Source organism: Hylaeus volcanicus, chromosome 4 (assembly GCF_026283585.1).
Source record: "Hylaeus volcanicus isolate JK05 chromosome 4, UHH_iyHylVolc1.0_haploid, whole genome shotgun sequence".
In the NCBI taxonomy this organism is placed as follows: Eukaryota; Metazoa; Arthropoda; class Insecta; order Hymenoptera; family Colletidae; genus Hylaeus; species Hylaeus volcanicus.
Window position 1 is genome coordinate 21874382 of NC_071979.1, and position 21502 is coordinate 21895883.

The 21502-nt window shown below is 37.8% G+C and overlaps 3 protein-coding genes across 7 annotated transcripts in view; 1 reads left to right on the forward strand and 2 right to left on the reverse strand.

The window, feature by feature from the left end:
- The window catches only part of LOC128875327 (tubby-related protein 4), a 53399-nt gene extending 50879 nt beyond the window's left edge, over window positions 1–2520 (reverse strand). The window contains exon 1 of one of the 3 annotated variants that reach the window (XM_054120824.1): window positions 1201–2520. In XM_054120824.1, the coding sequence (XP_053976799.1) occupies window positions 1201–1296 (96 nt within the window). In that variant the 5' untranslated portion in view covers window positions 1297–2520. The remainder of the gene's footprint in view (window positions 1–1200) is intronic. The other 2 variants (XM_054120823.1, XM_054120825.1) reach the window with 2 other exon arrangements.
- Window positions 2521–3927: 1407 nt separating this feature from the next.
- Window positions 3928–5102, forward strand: LOC128875332 (RWD domain-containing protein 1). The gene is made up of 4 exons (XM_054120830.1): window positions 3928–4119; window positions 4286–4635; window positions 4700–4886; window positions 4963–5102. Exons 1-4 carry the CDS (start codon window positions 4050–4052, stop codon window positions 5073–5075), a joined length of 720 nt encoding a protein of 239 aa, XP_053976805.1. The 5' UTR covers window positions 3928–4049; the 3' UTR covers window positions 5076–5102.
- Window positions 5103–5713: 611 nt separating this feature from the next.
- Window positions 5714–21112, reverse strand: LOC128875328 (NADP-dependent malic enzyme). 3 transcript variants are annotated; one of them, XR_008456797.1, is made up of 12 exons: window positions 20712–21112; window positions 14109–14277; window positions 13759–13917; window positions 13483–13664; window positions 12276–12585; window positions 11766–11948; window positions 11405–11630; window positions 11199–11341; window positions 10694–10988; window positions 10335–10479; window positions 9259–9447; window positions 5714–6922 (listed from the first exon to the last, which is right to left on the reverse strand). XR_008456797.1 is itself a non-coding variant. In XM_054120826.1 (11 exons), the coding sequence occupies exons 1-11, from the start codon at window positions 20735–20737 to the stop codon at window positions 6916–6918; spliced, it is 1845 nt and encodes a 614-aa protein (XP_053976801.1). In that variant the 5' UTR covers window positions 20738–21111; the 3' UTR covers window positions 5714–6915. The 3 variants fall into 3 exon arrangements, 1 of the variants encoding a protein (XP_053976801.1); XR_008456798.1 differs by lacking the exon at window positions 20712–21112 and adding an exon at window positions 20402–20703; XM_054120826.1 differs by lacking the exon at window positions 9259–9447 and having other exon boundaries at window positions 20712–21111.
- Window positions 21113–21502: the final 390 nt, after the last annotated feature.

Consider the following 21502-nt stretch of genomic DNA (forward strand, 5'->3'; position numbering starts at 1 on the left):
TCGAAGAATTGTTCATGTGAAATCTGAACTCCAGATAGGCAACTAAATTTGACTGGTGTGAGATCCTTGAGAGAGGTCACTGAGATTGCTCCTGGATCGTCCATCATGGCAGAGCTCTTTGTCACACTGCATCATCTGCGAGCGAGTTCTTGTCCAATAAGGGAGTCTGTAGATTTACAATCCTTTACTTCCTGATCTTTGGACGTATGGTATCTTTCAGTTATAAAAACATTAAAATTTCGAAAGTTATCTCCTACGGACAGTGATCATTATCCAAAGGGTTAGAGCAGACTAATTGAAAGCAGCTCCAGTTCCAGTACAATGGCCCAATCTATAGGATGAGTTCAAGACTCCCAACACTGTTTCCAGGAAAGGAATTAATCGTTGGTGGGTATATAAATAATTCATTTCTTCGGGTCATGATTGTTTTCTAGTACCTTCTCTGTTCCTCCAGGTCCACTTTGTATTATTTCAGATACTTAGACCACTCTAAAGTATACTATTCTCTCGGAAAGACCCTGGTCAATCGTATTGATCCTCCTCGAACAATCTTCTCAATCTCGCCCAACATCCTAGACTCCAGCGAGGAGCTATAAAGAGTGACTCCGAGTGGTGCTCTCTATGTGAGAGAAATCCGTCTTTACTGCTCGTAAAACGCGTTTCCATGACAGCATTAGTCGCTAGTTTACGTGATACCAATCCTGAACAATACTGAAAGAGCTCTTTTAACATTTCTTTTTCCTATAAATTCCATCCTGGAGTAGTCTTACAAGCTCTGTACTATATTTGGAAATCTTGATTCTATTGAAAATTGTTGGGCTAATTAGTATCCTTACGAGGACGTGTCTGGTAACAATTTGTAATGCCATATAATGAAAATACACATCTTCATAGATGAATTTCATCAACAACTCAAATAATCATAATGTTGATGATTACTCATCAATTAAAATTTTTTAAAAATCGAGACCCTGCTAATAATGACCTAACTGCAGTTGAAACTATTTTAAATATGAAAACAATAAAACAACTACATCTTTACAGTAATATGAATTATTTTTCTCCTAAATCAGGATCGGTTTCCATTTCCCTTTCACGTCGACTTATCGAGGTTCGACCGTATTCGCAGCGCACAAGATCCTGCTACCACAAAAAAATACCCCCATTCGCCTAACCTTGGGAAAGATCGAATACACCTACCTCCGGCGACTCATCCGGTACCTTGCCCATCCAGCTGAGCGACAGGATGTTGCAGTCGCACTTGGCATTGCTGTTCTTTTCGAAATGCAAATGCATGGTCGCGTGACACGATCGCGGGCAGCAGTCGATAGGGGATATTCGTCAGGCCATCGAAGCCAGGAGTAACCGCAAGCGTCGCTCAGCTAAGAACCGAGCACAGCGCGGGACCCTTCGACACCATTTAGTCCGGCAGCCTTCTACGAACGGATCGCTGGTCGATATTAATCGAATGCCCAGCGAGATCCTTCACGCGTCCTCGAGTCAGCACGCGAGCATCGATTCGATCGATTCGATCCGCGCCGCGAGTCCACGACGCCCGCTTCCACTTGGAGTTCCGCGACGAAACGTAGTCGCCAGAGTGCAACTATAGAGGCCACCCGGTGTCCTAATCGAGGATCCCCTCCGTGCATCCGAGCTTTCGTGATCCTCGAAAAAAAAGCTCGAGGTGAGCTTTGGAAATGATTGTATCGCGCGGAGCTGGCCGCGTCACTCGGTGCTTGCGGTGAGCTTTTCACGAGGAGTCATTTGTTTGGTATCGCGGTCGCCATTTTGTCGCCAGCTAACAACTCCTCCACCACCACCACCACCACCACCACCACCAACCCCGTGTAAAGCTCGCGATGATACGGTTTGCGACGCGGGCAGACGCGCGCGAGCGAGGCACGGGTGAGCTTTCGTCGCGACCGTGCGTCGGACTGAAAGCTCGGCCGGAGCTGCCACGCACGAGGCACCGTCGCGTTCTGCGAGCGATATTGATTGCGTTCCGCGCTTGCTCGCTCTTCTGGGCCACCTGACGGTCCGCTGCCGTGTTAACACTTTCCTCTTAGCGGTCCAACCGAACCCGAATACTCTGTTTCGTCTTATCGAAAACATTATCAAAGATTCTCCAAATGGGAGCATTGGGATTTTGCTTCTTTTTTTATTTAATGAGAAGTAGTATTGAGACAGATACTATTTTTTTTTTTTTTGTTTAAAGAGGGAGGATATGTGATTGCAATTATACAATTACGATGATAAGGGTATTTTGTTATTCAAAAATTAAAAACCTTGAAGCCCCTTTTTGGAGAAAAGCTTTTGTTATGACTTAAGTAAGTTGAAAGATGGTAGCTGGCTTCGGTTGGTTTGCTGAGAGCAAAGAATTGAGTTGTGATGTTCATACGCTCAAATAATCGAAAACTCACATATTTGAATAGCGACGTCCTTTGGTACTTTTAAATATTATTATTTTCCATTCACATATTCAGATAGTAATATCAGAGTACCTATATACGCCAGTGAAATTTTCTCATTTAGAGCGTAAAAATTGTTATTTTTTTACGTAGCAAAGGTAGACCATAGTCCCCGGGCCAAATTGAATTTGACATGCCTGTGTTAACCCATTTCAATACCGCTGTCCTATTTAGAGGACATCCAAGGAAACAGTTTCTACTGATATTAAAATTTAAAATTCATCTTAATTTCAGGTGATTTTTAGACTTTTTTTTATGTTTAAAATAAAAAGAATAATATGAACAAAATCTTCAAATCTTCAACAAACTGTTTCACTTTTTAAATATCTTAAACAATTCTTTACGTGAACTCAATAAAAATTATCGCAAATAAGCAATAAATGATTAAATCGTAACATTTGTTAATCGTATTATTTTAAATTCTAACTAAATATTCAATAATGAATAAAGTTATGGTAGTTCATCGTGAATACTTTCCAAGAACGTATAACATTTGCAGTATATTAAAATAATACCTCATTGTTTATAATTCAGACTTCGTATTGTCTTGGAAAATCAGCCTTATAAGATCTAATTACGGAAGCATAAGTATAATTGGGTACTTCGCAATAATGGTATACATTGCAACTCCTGAATGGATATTACTTCGTTAACTTCTTCACTTCGATAAGAAGGGTAATGATCGTGTATTCAAAATAGTATACTTAATGCAAAAATATTGTATATTGTTATTAAAAAGATTCGTTTCTTTCGTAAGGAAGATAATACAGATAATATTCAGTTTTTTAGAAGTAGAATCAGTACTGTAAACTATAAAAAAAACTCACTTTCTTCTTCGTACTTACTTTTCATATTCATTTATGATATTAGTTTAATACTAAGATCAATAACCTATTAAAAAGATGTTCTTTTTAATAGAAAATAGGCATTTCTGTAATATTTTAAACGAGTAGAATGTTCTCTGTAACATTAAAATGAGACATCCTTAAGGATACTAAAACGTGATTATTATTTCTATTATCTAAACAACTAGTTTCAAATTTTAATTTGAATTCAAACACACTCGCGGTTTTATGGGGCGAGGTACGGTATCGCCATCTAGCGGTCAAATCATGGAACTAAAATTCCGACCTCTGATCAGTGCTCCAGCAGGAAAACGCCCAAGTTTGTTGTGAAATAGTTTCTAGTTGCAGCCGCTAGATAGCGCGGAAAGTATCGCAAATACCGACATTGCGAAAATTCGAAAATTACACTTTAATAGATTCCATAATGGGTTTGGAATTGTTCTAGAAGCATTGTTAGAACAAAATTGAATTGTTAAACCGTTTTTCAAGTCTTATTCTCTGCAAAAAGTAAGAAATGACACTGGTCGTGACATTTGACGGTTATACTCAGGAACTATTTCGGCGACAAACTTGGGTATTTTATTTTAGATGGCGCCAGCATATCAATTATTTATGTGTGTGTGTTTCATGTTTTCCAGCAGTACTCGCCGCTAGTGTCACGTTTAGAACATAATTTTGTGTAATTTATTCGTAATTTATAAGAAGCTTTTAACAAATTACTATTCTTATAAATACTATGGATTACGAAGACGAGCGGTACAGTGAATTCCTTGCTTTGAATTCAATTTATTGTGGAGAATTGGAAAGTATGTATTCGTTGTATAACCTATAAATTTGTTTTTAAAATGATAACCATTTTATTTTGTCAATAATTACGTTCGAATTATTTAATTATCAAAGCAATAAATTTGTGTGATACTTTGTCTTGTCAATTTCAATTGTAAAAATGTTGATAAAAGAATTTTTCTATAGTTTTAGCTGTGGAACCATACTACTCGTTTGCCATACCTGTTAAGACAGAAGAGTACGAACCAGATACAGCAAATGGTCTTGGATGTCGTTTAGTGTTCACCCACACAGCAATGTATCCAGATGAACCACTTCTTATATCTATAGAAGAACCAGAGAATTTGGAAGAAGGAAGCGCAGAAAAGTTAAAGGAACATTTAATAGAAAAGATGAATGAAAATCTTGGAATGGTTATGATATTTACATTAGTTAGTGCAGCTCAAGAATGGCTTAATGTACAATGGGACAAAATTAAATTAACTAGAGAAGAGTCTGCTGCAAAGAAACAAAAAGAAGAAGAAGAAGCGGAAAGGGTAAGGTATATTTCATTCTTGACAGTATGCAAATGTTGACCTAACTTTCTTCTTACCATTACAGAAAAAGTTTGAAGGAACTCGAGTCACGGTAGAAACATTCTTAAGTTGGAAAGAGAAGTTTGACCAGGAAATGGGATACACTAAACGAAGAGAAATTGCTGAACGCGAAGGAAAGAAGTTAACAGGCAGAGAATTATTCATGACTGATAAGACATTGGATCAGTCTGATCTAAAATTCTTGGATGATGGTATTATTTTGACTTCTCAAAGCGTACGCGTTGAAGTAAGGTGCAAAAGGTAACTATATGATTTCTACATTTCTAGGAGATGCTGTTAAGGTAGATGAGAGTCTATTTCAAAACCTCGATGATCTGGATCTAGAGGACGATGATGACGACGACCCTGATTATGTACATGACTCTGATGATAGTGCCTGAAATAAATAAAATATATTTTCAATTGGAGAGTTGTAGCGATCGTGTAAAAGTAGCGAGATATTAAGACAGTAGCACGCTTGAGCGTCTGGTCTTTGGTGAGGTCGAATTTGGTACACTTTTTGTACATGAGCGTTGTATAAGGTTTGATAAAAAACAATCCTGTAACGAGGGTTGAAAAGCACATTTGGCGACGCTTACCTGCAGTGTGCTTCCTTCGCGGACTATAGACTTTGTAACAATTACGAGACGAACCCAATGCTCACAGTAAGGAGTAGTACTTTAAAGTCTCGTTGAAGTACTAGAACTCGGTTGACAGAATGACGCGTTTAGTGCAAATTATAGCGGTACAAAATGAATTCATCAAAATTCATTGGTGCTGTTTGCATTTTATATCACAGCTGATACTTGTTGATATCTGTTGTGCAGATAAATTGTACACGTGTAAGTACGATACAGGACGAAGAGATTTAATAAGGAAAATACTTTTTATAATTATGTATATAGATCAATTACTTTCATAAAGTTTTGCTTAATAAACATGATATTACAATTCCTTCCGCGCTTAATTCAAATCGTGCCGAAAAAGAGAGAGGGAGAGAGTGAGAAAGGAGTACAATTAAAATAAATGGACGCACTAACGATCATGACTTAACATTTATTCATAGCCTTAGTGTATAATTTATACGCCCAAGTAACAAATTCTAATGAGCGAGCCAGCTGCGTTTGAGTAACATAATTTTCGTTTTCTTCTCGCTCCGTACACCCGTGACATGGTTTTCATGCAGACATCGTGTGAATACGAACAGTTTGTGAGTTAGATGTCAACTTACGTCTGTGTTATGACAGTAATAATAATTTAATCGATGTCGATTGAGGTTTTCTATTTCACACGCAACGTATAAGAACTTTCTGACTCAAGTTTTCATTTTTTTTCTATATTTACTTAACGCAAGTGTGATACGGTTACAATATGGTACAAAAAATACGACTTTTGCAAATTGTTGTACTGTTTTACCTGATCGTAATGTTTATCGATAAATTGAATAAACGGTGCGATAACTTGCGTGGCCTTACATAGTATATAATCTAATGGGATAAAATACTTCCGCGATAGGAACATTTAATCTGAATGTCCGCCATTTTTCGACACGATTACTCGATACTGTATGTTAAATTAAAAAGTAGCCGACGATCCATTATCGTAGAATTTCATACGATTAATGATCTATCATACACGAATGAGATAATTACTGTGATCTGGTACTGTCCACGGGTGGAGATCCCTTATATGAGCTTGTCTCTTCTATGCACCGTAATATACTTATACGAGGTGCGCATAAACGCGACATTGGCTATATATCGTTCATGCGTGCGGTTACAGGAGACATTCGGGGAAATTCTCGTGGACGATACCGTGGTCAGTAACCAAACTATTCATCAATTTCTCTTCGAGTTCAAAGAGAATTCCATTTCGTAGCATTCTTTGTTTCACGTGCTGGAATAATACTTGTCCAACACAAAATGGCACGTAAGAGAGTACACACACAGATTGTAAATAAATAAAATAAATATTTCCAAAGTGAAACGAACCACGTGAGTTGAATCTCAGAATCAGTGAATAGCGTCCACACTGGCATCGTATACCTTTGTCACAAAATACAATTACGGTATTAAATTATTAATAAATAAGTACAGAATACATCGATGAGCAACGGGTCTCGATCAAGGTTATCGTTGTGGCCACTTTTACAAGACATTCGGCTTCGCATTCCATAAAATTAACTTAAAACGAATGTGTAAACGTCAGAGTAGTCGTCTTGTTTTTAGACTCGCCAACACGTCATAATCTGTTGGGAGAAGAAGACGGTTAGTGATAGCATAATACCACGCCAGTATTTCTTGTTTAACCAAGCGACTAGTCGCGGACGTAACGAGAACTACTTCCATATAAAAATGATATTAATATGTGGGCACACTAGTTTCGATCAGAAATGGGAAGCAAACTTTTTAAAAGAACTCTTTTTTGAGCGCCAAGTAATATTTTTGCTAATAAGAGCAATATTATTGTACTTCATCGCAGATCTGCTAGTTGAACTTATGAATGGATAAAGGAGGGCTTCTTTCACAAATGGAGTCAGACCCAGAGTTTGTTTCCTAGAGGCTTATTCTCTTCTAAAAGCCTTCAGTACATAACTTTTCAATATTCGGAAGTATGAGGCCCAGACTAAATAGTCTAGCTGATCCAACCTGTGATAGGGCTTCTAATAAGTCCAAATAGTATTCTACTAGTATATTCTAATATTGCCAAATCATAAACTAATATAAAAGAATATACACATTTTTTAACTACTTTTTGTCTAAATTTGAGGCTCTTGTAAGCATGAGACCCAAACCAATTGCCTTAACTGGCCCAATCTGAGATATTTATGATAAGCCAAAAATAGTATTGTAAATGCTATTAATATTACCAAATCATGAACATACACATCTTTTTAACCACTTTTTTCACACAAATATGAAACTTTTATAAGTATGAGTGACCAATTGGTCCAGCTGTCTCAGTTTATAGAGCTTCATTGAGATTATTTTCTAACGTCCATCTTTAGCGATCCAACGACACTGCACCGTAAGTTCGCGTCGCTTGGCTAAACCGCATTTAAGTCTAATCAAATTAAACAACCAAATTCGTGGCAGTAAAACGTCCTTACGTATAGATTATCCAGGCTCAACAATCGGCATTCTTGCTAATTAACGATTAATTACATTGCGACACATAACAAGCACATTATATGCGTGTATCAATTGTCTAAAGTTTCGCAGGATTAGATATATTGCACAGCATGCGAAACACACGAGTACACCGTTTATATAAATCTAGAATGAGATATTAACAGCCAAGAGGAAGTTTAGGGGCTGGGGGTTCGTTTCTATCACACCCCCGCGAAAAATAGACACTCCTCGCGTAGAGAAAAATAGGTCGTATAGTTTTATTTGTATAGAATTGCTCTACTATGCTCCCCGATCGTTCGGATAACACGAAAACCGTCTCAGGAACAAACACGTAATTGCATTAACATTCACGAGTGCGCAGCATCTCACGACACCACGACGTTGTTCACGGAATAAAAATATATTCTATACGCGATCCACCACATTTGCGATCGCATGATTCTTATAAACAGACTTCGAAACAGCTCGATCTAGATTCTACTGATTCTAGACTCCTCGACTAAAAAAAAGTAAGTTCCAATTGGATCGAGAATTATAGGACCACTCAAAAAATTCATAAAATAAATGTAATCGTATCGACTAAAAGTGTATGTCAATTGCTATAATAGTAAAAATTCAAAAATCTCTACAATTTGCAAAAAGATAGTCGCTTCCCGCGACTTCCTTGCAATGGATACATGTATAATCATCTTTATTTAAACTCTTCAAAAAATGTATATTCAATAATAGTGTAGACATATATAAAACATCGCAGAGTAGAAGCACGTTAAAGGGTATTAGTTGAGGAATTATGCTGGTCTTTCGGAGTGGGATTAGGAGCGTCTGATCGGTTGTTTGGATTGTCATCCGTAAAGGAAAAGTCGGGTAACCTTAAACATACAATGAGGACTTTGTTTCTATATCAAAAGGGCATTTATGCAGAGTATAATTTTAAAAAAACTCTGCTTTTAAAAATTAAGAGAAAAAAAAATGAAACCTGCATTCACAAACACATTGCATCTAGATATTTGTGAAAATATTTACTAGAGCTATATTTTTTTTGATATCTCGATCGAAAAATGTCACCGTACGGTGCATTCAATTATTCATGTAAAATTATAATATACTACGCGAAAAGCTTTAAAAAGATTACGTTACTATTTCATTTGTCTAGCTCGTAAAACGTAATTGTTGGGGAGTATGTGGACAACAATTCCATAAACTTTCTTTCAATACTTTCAATGATTAACGCCTATCACGATTCCGAGCGATTAGCAATTCTAATAATGTATTGCGTATGGGATGAATGGAGGACATTTAAAATACTGCAATGTTAGCTTACTGCGACATACGATACTGTAGTAACAACACTATGTAATCGTATTATTTCTTTTTCACTCGTGCTTCAACACTTCGTGCAAGTTACATGACGAAAGCACTGGCAATTAGTTACTGACAGAGTAACAGCCCTTACAGCTAAAACTGTTTAAAACTGCACCATTGCCTGTATCTTAGCCATGACCTGTCTTAGACTTTTAATTCAGGACACAGCGATATAATTTTTTTTTTTATATCGTAAATGTAATAATGATAGCCTCTGAATATCCCACTCGGTGAAACCCGCTACAGATGTTTTAAATCGTGGCGGATTTCTACAGTCTCTCTGAAAAAGATTAATTAAAGCTTCAGCTGCTTGCACCGAAGTCAATCGCCGACGAGCAACGAACCGATGATTAAAAAAAAAAGTGAGATAAATACTGCTAATAAATAATGGTGCTACAGCCTACACAGCAAGCAGTTATTATACAGATTACACATATAACTTTTTCACCTGAATAATTATTTTTGCACTGGAACGACGCCAGTCTTTATATCGTGTAATTTGATAAATCTACGATGAAAAAATAAATTCAGTGGAACAAGTTATGTAATTGTGATGATTGAAATCTGCGGAGAAAAAATATTCAATCTATTCGTCATGATATCACATTTTCGTTCGTCTTATAGTGTATTATTGACGTATTACCGTTATTTTTTCTTCGCAAAGGAAGACAAGATCAATGTACAAACAAATACTAGCATAGAATGGAACATTCAAGGTTAATTTGCGTTGGAGCTACAACAAAAATTTACTTTACAAGTGCCATCAAGGTTTCGTAAGGAATACCAATGACTTTTGCAGTTCTCAAAAATTAAGCGTTACAGAACCGCGTTAGGCGTTACTGCAAAAAAGGAACGACAGAAAAAGATTAGGAAGCTGCGTGCAATGTTAAATTATGCCCGTGATGCTACGTTCGTGTTTGCCAATAATTAGTATCGCCGCAATTTACGTTTACCTCTAAACTTACTATTGTTTTTACGCGTTATTGCTTTTCTAAGTGGATTTTTAGCTGATGCTGCTATATTCTATCAAACTACACAATTACTTCTTTAATTTTGCAAATTGTTACTGGAACGCTCTCTTCCATTTAGGATGCTTCTATTGACGAAACTGTAACTGCTATGGGGAAGGTTTGGTCACTTATTTGGGGAAAATGTTGGAATACTTACACTTCTGGCAGAACACGAGGTTTGGCGTAATCGCCTGGCCAGTCGTAAATGTTTGGCAGTGGACTGTCATAGTTGGCATCGTACATTTTACTTTCAATAAACTGCCGTTTGTCCTTCGGCTCCGGGTATTCACTTGCCAGTCCAACTGAAAAATCGAACATTTACGATACAACTGTCAACAGATCTTGAGTTATGTTTTCTATGCTATTAAAACATGCCAGGACTGAACAATTTTACAAAATTTTTTTTCGAAGGATAGAATAACATTCATGTAGCAAAGGGACGAAGATCGTATTTCACTCATAAATTAAAACTGTTTCGAACTATTTATAAGAAGAGGTAAATTGCGACCAACTTACTTCTCGCATAAGCGTAATTGGCAATTCGGATGGCAATGTCTATCGAACATTCCCGAATGGTACTTAACGGTGGGTAAAGGCTACCCATCTCAAGGTCTTCGTCTTTCACGTGGTCGGCGACTGCCTGAGCGGAAATGAGGAATAAATCTTCGGTTATGTGATGGCATCCAGTCGCTATGACGCCCAACGCGATTCCAGGAAATATGTAGGCGTTGTTTCCTTGTCCAGGTTTGAAGATTTTCCCCTTATAGTTCACTTCGCCGAACGGAGAACCCGACGAGAAAATACATCTTCCCTGAAGAACAATTTTTTTTCCTCGATGTTAGTCACATCCCAATTCTTGCGAAATTTATAAGTAACGTAGATAAATTTAACGGGAAGTGGAAACTAAAAATTATGGGGAAAAATGTGTTCCGTCTACATTCATGAAATCATTATTTATCAGGATGGAATTGAAAAGCTGCATTTATATTATTAAGCTAATGTATGTGAACAATGTTCCTACGTCCGTGTGGTCGTAAGCCTGTTGAGCCGTGCATTCCGCTTTGCTGGTCGGATTACTGAGCGCAAAGATCAATGGCCTCTCGTTGTTCTTGGCCATCTCCTTCAAGACTTCAGGAGTGAACGCGCCCGCCGCAGCTGACGCACCTGTTTGAATATTTCTACTTTAGACAGAAATCGATGCATGTCGATGAACAAAGGGTTACGCACCAATCAGAACGGTCGGTTTCACTTCTTTCACAACGTCGATCAGGTTTTTCATCACTTTGTGATCTTTCGCGTACCAGACCTTGTGACCTTCCAGGTTACCTTCTGGCCGTGTTTTAGTGAGCAGACCGTCGATGTCCATCATCCAAATGTTATTTCTGGCCTCCTCTTCCGTGCATCCGTCGGCTTCCAATGCTTTCACGCAGAGATCAGCTATTCCAATAGCCGCCTGAATGAAATGAGTTTAGAAAGAGATACTAATATAGCTACAGATCTAATCTAAAGCTATTAGATCTTAGACCCAGCTTTCCAATGTCTAATTTATAAAAGTAACTACGAGTAAACTTCAACGAACGTAACGTACCTCGCCAGCACCTAAGAAGACGAACCTATTGTCCTTCATCGATTTCTTTGTTATCCTTTTCGAAGCTAAAATTCCAGCGACTGCAACTGCGGCAGTGCCTTGAATATCGTCGTTAAACGTACAATACTTGTCTCGGTATTTGTCTAAGAAGCGGAAGGCATTGTGGTTTCCGAAGTCCTCAAACTGCAATCATTTGCAGACATAAATAGAGTGTCTTCAACAGCAGGGACCTCGTTTATGTAACATGCGGACACAAACATCTGGTTTATTCGTACGTTCATCGTTTATGTTTAATAATTGCGGAAGTATATTGTTCTAGTGCAATTTAATTTCTTGGGGTACTAGGTGCTTTGTGTAGAGAAAAATTAAAATTGAAACTGATTTCGTATTAAATACAGAAGAAAAATGTTTCTTTCTAATCCGCAGGACGTTCTCCAAAAAAGTTTGGAACTTAGTCTATAGGAAGAGTGGAAGGTCAGGGGAAGTAATAGGTTCTTTCAGCACACGTACTTGTATGAGAACGTTCTGACCGTATTTCTTCACGCAGGCAGCCATAAACTCGTCGATTAATTCGTCGTATTCCGCGCCTTGACTTCTCGGTTTGTTCAGACCGATATAATGCGGATCGTTTCTGAGCTGCTCGTTATTTGTGCCTACGTCAATGGTGATTGGTAGGCATTGGTGCGGCTTAATACCAGCTAAAGCAGTATAAAGAGCTAATTTTCCTACTGGAATTCCCATTCCGCACGCTCCCAGATCACCCAGACCGAGAATTCTCTCTCCGTCCGTCACGCAAATCGCGCGAACCGCTTGCTCGGGCCTGAATTAAAAATAAACCTGCATGTTTTTGCACTCTTTATGCAACTTGAAAGGTGAACATAGACTTTTAACGCTTCCACGTTAAACGATAGCCTCGAGAATTTACAGTTTTAACTGTTAATACGAGTGAAGATCTAAGTGAAACGCGTTTATCTAAATTGTTTATCTACGTTAACAAATTATCGCGAACCTCGGGACGCTAATTCTTTTGAAGGTTTACGCATATCTTGGGAGATCAAAGGATTAAACTGTCGTTTGAAAAATAAATAATACGAGGAAATAGTCATTTTGCATTTTCTTTCTCATAAAACTCTGCTGATTATAAATATTTTTAACGTTCTCTACATTTTCTGTCGATCGTTCTGTTATCTGGTAGTCCGTAACAATTCGTCTACGGGAATTTCAGCGTGACAGTTGCTTCTTTATCTGAACCCATGATACCGGAAATCGTGTTGGGAGTGCACGTGTTAGCACATATGTTCCACTTTCCACAAACATTTACAGTATGTAATTCAAAAGCTTCTAAGCGCTTTGAAGCACATGATTTTTTTACTCGTTTTGCTCTTAATATTGTAAATACGATCTACACGAGACAGCTGTTATAATTAGTACACTGTTCATTTTACGTGTTTACGGTGTATGCAAATATTGAAAAAGATATGCTAAATTCAGAATATTTGCACTTATGCAAAATGAGATATGCGCAAATTTTACATATGCTTTTAGTATTAGCACGTGTTACGAATAAATATTTTAACGGAATAATTCTGAATCAATAATTAATGTGTCTTCGCAGCTAGTATAGAAAAAAAAGTGATAGAAGAGCAATTTTAAATGAATAGTTCTTATTAAATAAAATGCTAATGTTAACGGATACAGGAATATTTTTGATACGAACCAGTTGTTGAGGATCTCGTAAATGTGACCCTTATCGTATATTGTAATAAACAATCCACGAGGTCTGCGATAAATGACACCAAACTTCTGGCAGGCTAATCCCACGGTAGGAGTGTAAACAATTGGCATCATTTGCTCGATGTTCTCGCTGAGCAGACGGAAAAATAATCTCTCGTTTCTTTCCTGGTAACAGACCAGCGTTTTCAACGATTAGTACCAGTTGCTTACTTTAGTTACTTTATTATAAGCACTTGTAAATAAATATATTTCACATTACCTGGAGTTCCACGAGGTACAAATACCGATTCAAGTCCTCGGTGTATTTCATGACCGAAGCCTTGCACAGGGCCAGCTGTTCTTCTTGTGTTTTAAATCTTGGTGGCTGCAGACCATGAATACCCAAAGATATCCTTTCTTCCAGAGTAAATGCCAAACCCTACGCAGAAATACATCAAATTAAATCACGAGTTCAAAGAAACTGAGAACCTTGTTTTAAACTGAACCACGAGGTTAATAAGGTTGAGCTTTTTCAATGACCCCTATTAACCTCTCAACTGCTATAGATGGTTTATTTCAGTCCTGTATAATTTAACACTATACTAAAGGGTGGATTTAATTAGTACTGACCTTATTAAGTCGGGGATCTCTCAAATGACCAATTCCTTTCACCATATTGATCGGTACGACATCCCCCGACACCTCGTGGATGTCTCTCTGCAGAATATCCTTCGCGGCAGGGTGCGTAGATGGAAGGATGCGAGCCCATGATCCTGCACAGTTTCTGCTGCTGGTGGATCTACCACAAACAGTGAGAAAAATCAATTATTTACTGTTCGATATTTAGGAGCAAAGAATTTTTTTTAAATCTTTAATTTCAAAATTGAGCATTGATTAAAAATTACAGATTGTTTATTCTACTGGACTTTAATGTGATTTTTTGTAAAAAATGGAGCATGCTAGATCAACACGAGTAAAATTCTACGAGTATACTGCACAATAACGATATCCAGTTTGCATTATCTATGTTGAAATATTCTAGGTAATGTAATAATTGGTTTTTTTAAAAGCTGATAGTAATATCTCGATTAATGGGGCTAAATTAGGTTCACTTAGGTTTTCTGTTAATGAAATGTATATATGTAAAAATGCGTTCATACAATATTACACATACTTGAATATACTTCAAGGTCTCTTTTTATTATCCAACCTTGTTCTTTTGTATTCTAAATATAAGTCTTAACATTGAGCGATAATTCAACCATCAAAAATGTTAAATAAAATTGCCAATGTTTAAATATCGATCGCAGAAGATAAATTCCAACCTCCTCCAATGTTTGCCCTTGTGGCGTATTTATAATCGTCCTAAATGCTCATTCAACTGTTTCTCGGTTAGTTCAAAGGGGATCTACAGTCTTCGATAATATTCGAGAAACTAACATGTGCTCGTCTAAGATCCTGACATGACCTCGACCTTCATTAAACAAGACAGCAAACTGTTAATCAAATTTGAATCGAAAACAGTATTTCAGTAGCATTTTATCCTTTACCTGTTCACTTTACGTATACAATGACATACATTTTGTGTAATTAAAATGCTAGAAACAAAAAAAAATAAAACAAAGGTAGCTCTTCACTTTAGGTCCTTTTTAGTATTAAGTATATGATTTTGCCCTTACGTAAACATATTACAAAAATAACAAAGTATATAAAATTACTAATTGCAACTTTTTCCAAAAAAGGTAGCTCTTAGTGCAATATATGATGTATAACGTATATTATGTATAAGAACGATAACCTTGCTCGTTGATTCATGAGACACGACACGTGCTCTAGTTTCTAGCAAAGTTGCAAAATTGCATTCAACGGCCAAATTCTCGACAGTTTGTGGACCTTTTAACTGAGACACGTGCCAATTAGTGCGTTCAACCGAATGACTCATTTATGAACATTTCTATGAAACGGTCCTACGAACCAGTCAAATCCGATTCGACGAAATCATGATTAACGGAATTCACGCCACCAGCTGACTCATTCCTCGATAATCTCGAGGTATCGTAAATGACAACTCTTATCGTGGTCACACTTGTTGCTGGCGGATACGTCGGTAGGTACACGGGGACCAATAAAACGTGATCGAATCGAACTGCCAAATATTTTACAAGCACGTAAATCACCAAGTTGCAATACTGGGGGCCATTTTGGCATTCTGCCTCGTATGCAAACAAAGATCTTGGACCGCTTCTGCGACTTTTGACGAGATAAACTGTGTAATTGCTAGACCGTAAATATTTATGCATTTATGACGAGTATAAATATATAAAAATATACAAAAATGTGTACAACTGCATCAAGTATATAAAATATAACAAGTAAAATAGACGTTGAATAATTTAGAACACGAAAGAAATTTAGTAGAGCGATTAAGAACTTATATTATTTCTGTGTAACTCACAGGTTTATCTTGCCTTTTAGTGTAAAACAATTAATTTCGATTTTGTAAAAACCTTCTCAATCCTCTGGAGAAAGATTAGCACGTTCAAAGTAAAAGCGCGACAGGCACAACATTCTTGAATTATTGACGGATCATTAACTACGGGAACAAAAGCATCGTGTTACTGAGAATGTCAGTAAAAGGTTTGTATATCGATTAGAGATATTCCGAAGGCAACGCAATAGGAGAAGTTGTGCAGCTCGTCGATAACTCGATAGCTGACACGCGATAATGATATATTTATCATCAGAGTGAACTATACCTTGGCATTTGAAAGTTGCCGGACGAAAGTGAACAAAGAATGAAACAAAAGAAAATGAATTTCTTTATAAATCGCAATTTTGCATCGTGCAGGTATTTTCCCATAAATATAATGATATCGGTTACTTAAAAACGCCTGCTCCTTTAATTAAGAAAAGGAGATTTCAAAGGCAAAATTGAATAAAACAAAAATTACTTTATAATATTAAATTTTTTTAATATGTTTGATTGCTAATTAATGTGAAAAGTGGGTTTTCCAGATATTAATAGCTGTTATCAACCTTTGACTCGACAGTCTCTGATAAGAGAACCTACAGCAAGTGTTACGGGGGGTACAAGGCTTTATCACGTTATCGTTCGATAATCGATATCATTATTCGGCAATTTCCATACTAGATTCAAGTGATTTACAGACGGGCACGGATCATATCAAGATAGGCAGCAGTATCATATAACACACAGATGATCGTACCATTGAAAAGGTTAAAAAACGGATAAATTACACGTAGGATCTCTTTATGGGTGTAAAATGCATTACACTTTTATCATGTGCTTATTACCAAGCCCTCGAGTTAGACAGGATTTTTCAATTAGGCGTAAACTGTAGATGATAGCACGACTTCATGCAACAATGACTATCGGTTCGATCTGGTTACAACTAAACCCTGGAATTAAATGCATGACTGCAATTGATCGCTTCTAATAAATAGAGATATCATCAGAGGATTTATCTAAGCGATATTCGCATCACAAGTGACATTTATCTTAACAACATTTTACTCGAGGAGTATTCTACAATACAATATAATGGAGGAATAGGTATTTTAAAGGCGTACGTTTCGGTCCAATAACAATAATCTGTTCTTCATTTCTGAATGAGAACGGGGTAATCTATTATTATTTCAGTGGCATGCGGCCAGATTTAAACAAAATAACACCGAAAAATATACTCGTACGAATAATTTCGTCCTTCGAGAAAATATATTATATCGTAATCACGGGTAGCTACTTTTCGCAAATTATTGTCAGCATAGCACTATTTTGTTTAATCGAGAATGATTGAAATAGAGGATTGGATTTTTATTAAAATTAAAATATGCTTGTTTGGGCTAGAATAAGTGTTTTATAAAATTGTTATGTCAATGTACACGAGATAATATGTTTGAAACAATTTCGTATGGAATAGTCGATAAATTAGATTTGACGTTATCTATTTGGATCTGATCGAAGCGACGATGCCTTTATGCAACCGATACGTGGGATTAGGTTTGCCCCCATCACATGGTGGCCTTGATCATTGCGGTTTCCTCGTCATCGAATGAGTTCAGCCACGTGACCGCAAGTGACGTCGGTCTTCCCATACGGAAGTACGTACATACCATCCATATCAATTATTATAGCTAAATACTCGTATGTTACGTAACAATTTTAATTAATTTTTTTTATATACTATCTCTGCATATTAATGCTGAGACGACATCATTCTTGTCATTGCTGATTAATTTTACACACCATAAGTTGTCCAATTAAATTAATTTGTTCCCCATAAATTTATATTCCTTGTAACATTACAAATTTGCTTAATAGACATAAATATATAATTATTTTGATCTTTAACCGAGTTCATTACTTCATCAGAGCAAAAAATAGTAGTAAACCGTCAGTTCGTACTGGTTTAACGTTATCGCGATAATCGCGTCAATTTACGCTAACTATGTAACACAGAATGGGAGTAATGCACATTCCACTTCTTCGTCCTAACCAACAAATCCATGCTTAGCGTGCATTATGTAAGTTACTCGATTTAACGTGTTACGTAAAGTACCGATATAACTTTACTGGCGCGAAGTGACAGAAGCTATGACGAATGTCGCCATTTTTATAGATTTTTCATGTGGAAATCGTAATTGATGTAAAAAGAAGAAGTTTGTTTCGCGTGTAGCATTAAGGATGTATAACGCAACGGTTACATCGAATGGAAGACGTAATAGGAATAACAAGGAACTGTTACAATAAAAGAACAATCATGTTGTCCACAGTATGCCTTGAAACGAGTTTCACATAAAATAATTGGTAAATATTTTTCAGATTTAAATAATAAAAATAATCTTTCTTCAAGCGACCTTGACTTATTCGAGTCATTGTGTAGGAGGTTATTCAACTGGTTCTTTCTCGTATTTATATAATACTAAAAAGGATTTAACTGAAGGAAGATTAAAGTGTCCTTGGAGTAATTTTGATAAAGTGAGGGACAAGATTGTTGTCTTCGTTACCACGATATCGTAAATGAAAGTGACAACAAAGGCTTGGTTAAGCCTCCTGGCGGTTACTGTGTACCAATTGTCTCTGCCACGGTCATTTCGAAACATTATGTGCACGCTTATTTAGCCGTGCAATGTACACGCATCGTAAAATTAGTGTACGCTATAATGGTTTGTTTCGCACGTCATATTTACCAAACCGGCAATTAGTAAACGTATGTGGAAATAGAGCGGCTATACAATGTAAACAGTAGGCGTTATTAATACCGTAAATAGGAATGTCGTCCAATGTTTCGTTGAACGAAGTTAGAAAAACAGTTCAGCGTTTCGAACACAGATCACGCAAGTACATTGAAAAATACAAAAACAATTCTACATCTTCCACGTTCTTTCTAAAAGATGTTGTGAAATGTCGTGAATAAATATATATGCGATTTATGGATAGTGGAAATAGTTGGAACATCGATTGTAAACGTTAACAAAGTCAAGGTATTCATATATGCCACTTCTCGAAGAACGCGACACTGCGAATTTCTAAGAATTTCCTCAAAAATACTCGCCACCATGAAGTTACAAAAATAGACTGATGCTCTGCATACGTTCGTTGAAGAAAACGTGTAGTGGCGAACAAAAATATTGGCACAGCCAAAGGTTTATTGTGAAATTACGTGTAAATAGTGAACAACTTTTCATCAAAGCTCGTGTTCGCATTGGAGTACAGCTACCGAAAAGCTGATTCCAAAACGTGCAATGTAACGTAGCTTCAGCCAACTCCCACGATCAATAAAAAAATCTCATTACGACGATAGGTGCGCCAAACGGAATCGATATCAAAGCGATTCGTGTCGTCGAATTTATACAAAGGAAGAAAATGGACGCGAAAACGAAACTCTCTGTTACCATTTCGAATCTGGAATTTTAGAGTTTCGAGTAGCTGACCGATAATATAAGAACAAAACAATGAAACTAAATTAAGAAGAACAATGGAAACATACAATTAATAAGCTCGTATAAAGAATAGACGATCAAATAAAAACATGTAGCAATTTATTTTACCGAAGAATTATTCAAGGAGTATAATTTACCATTGGTATAATTTACCACTTCGTAATTTAAATTTTTATTGACTGAATAACGCATTACAAATGTAATCTATGATTACTCATTAACCTAACAGTTGCGCGTGATCGTTACAAAATAATCACAAAGTAATCACCGCCGACTCTGGAACAAATCTAACTTTAATTCAGTTGTTTTCAAAGAACGCGAATGTTTACGTCGTCGAAAAGACGTTTAATACAGGTATTATTTTGGTTCGTCACGCCTTCTTCAGATGTATCGTATCCATCTAAATACGCCATCGTTTACACCATGTTTTTTTATACGAATCGACCATACCGAGGAGCTGGAAAGATCGTCCTTGGATGGAATCCAGAATAAATGACCCGAATTTTGTCAAAAGGTTATGCCACCCTTGGTCAAAACCATCGCGTAACCTAACTATTAATAATTTTACTCAAAGAACTTTAAAAGGACGGATTTCCCTCTAGCTGCGCGTTACCGGTTACGCGCATTAAACGCTCGGCGCAAACTAGTTCAATATAAAAAGGTGCACCAATTACGGTTAACCGTGGTTGGTAACTTCCACTCGCTTCCGTTTTCCTCGAATTTTTCGACCTGGTCGGCCGCGTTTAGAGATCGACGCTTCGCGAGAGACCGATAGGACGTAACAGGACGTCGCTGATGGACCGGAAGGGGGGGGGGTGGGGCGGTGGTGGTGGTGAAAGGGAAAGAAGAATGGTCGTCACTTTTTCACGGGCAGCGCAAGGATCAGGTGGGCAAGCGGAAGATGGAAGACAAGATGGAAAGAGAAACGAGGCTAGGTGGAGCCGAATTTTGTATTTCACCTGGACGTGAGCGCGATACGATCTCTGTTTGGCACTGTCCCACAGAACGCAGAGTAACGTGGCCTCGTATTGATCGGCGGATTCTGTGCGCGTTCCTATTTTCAGCACTGCATTGCGGCAGAAGCTAGGTTACCAGCCGGCCCTTCTCGCGTATTCCCATTGGCTTTAACCACTTCTCCCGTGGGATCTGGAGCGGCGAGCACGTGCTTGCCCTTACGTTGCACCGGTGCACCGGAAACGGAGCAGCCTTTGATCCGGGGCCCGTTGGTCGTGCGTGGTGTATTTTTTCGTAAAAATTTCAGGTACTCACAATATAGTCTTCTGCAGGACGAACATCTCGGTGCTCGCGTGTTATCACAGCTGATCACCTCCCACCCGAGAGGATCGACGCGCGACTGCGCGTTTTTGGCTAATCACGCTTGCCAATGCCGATCCGCTCGCTCGCGCTCGACGTCGCCGTCCTGTCTACGCTCGCGCACACCTTTACCTTTAGCGACGTCGACTTCGTCTCGTACACACCGTGGCCACGCATACGCACGACTGCACTCCCGCGCGAGATAATGTACTGCACACGCGCGTCTTTCACGCACACTGGGGGTTACCCGTCGATCGCGCACCTCTTCGCCGTGCCAACTTCTCCTCTCGCGCACGGATGCTCTAACAGCCTAACCCGGTCTAACCCGAATGAGCGCGCCCGTGTGAGTGAATGAGAATCGCGGAGGGACGGTTTCGCCTGAGGCAACCCGACAGCGAAGATACCCGAACCCTTCCGATCATCCCACACTCGCGCAGCGACCTCGAAAATGAGCGAAATTCTCACCTCAATTGTTGAATAACGAATGAACGGTCAATGTGGAAATTACTGGATTGTTTCAATTAAAAATGTCGATTTGAAGTTTTGAGTTGAAGTCGGCTCTTGTTTTGCATTTATTTGGTTAATTCCCCATTTTTTAAAGGGATGGGTTACTTAACTTAACTTCCTTTACTAGTTTCTGTTCATTTTTATTACAGTGTTGTATAATATATGTGCTGTATGTTGTACAGAATGCATTTGTCTAACAATAAGTTCCTACAGGTTCGTAAAATCTATGTTTGATACAT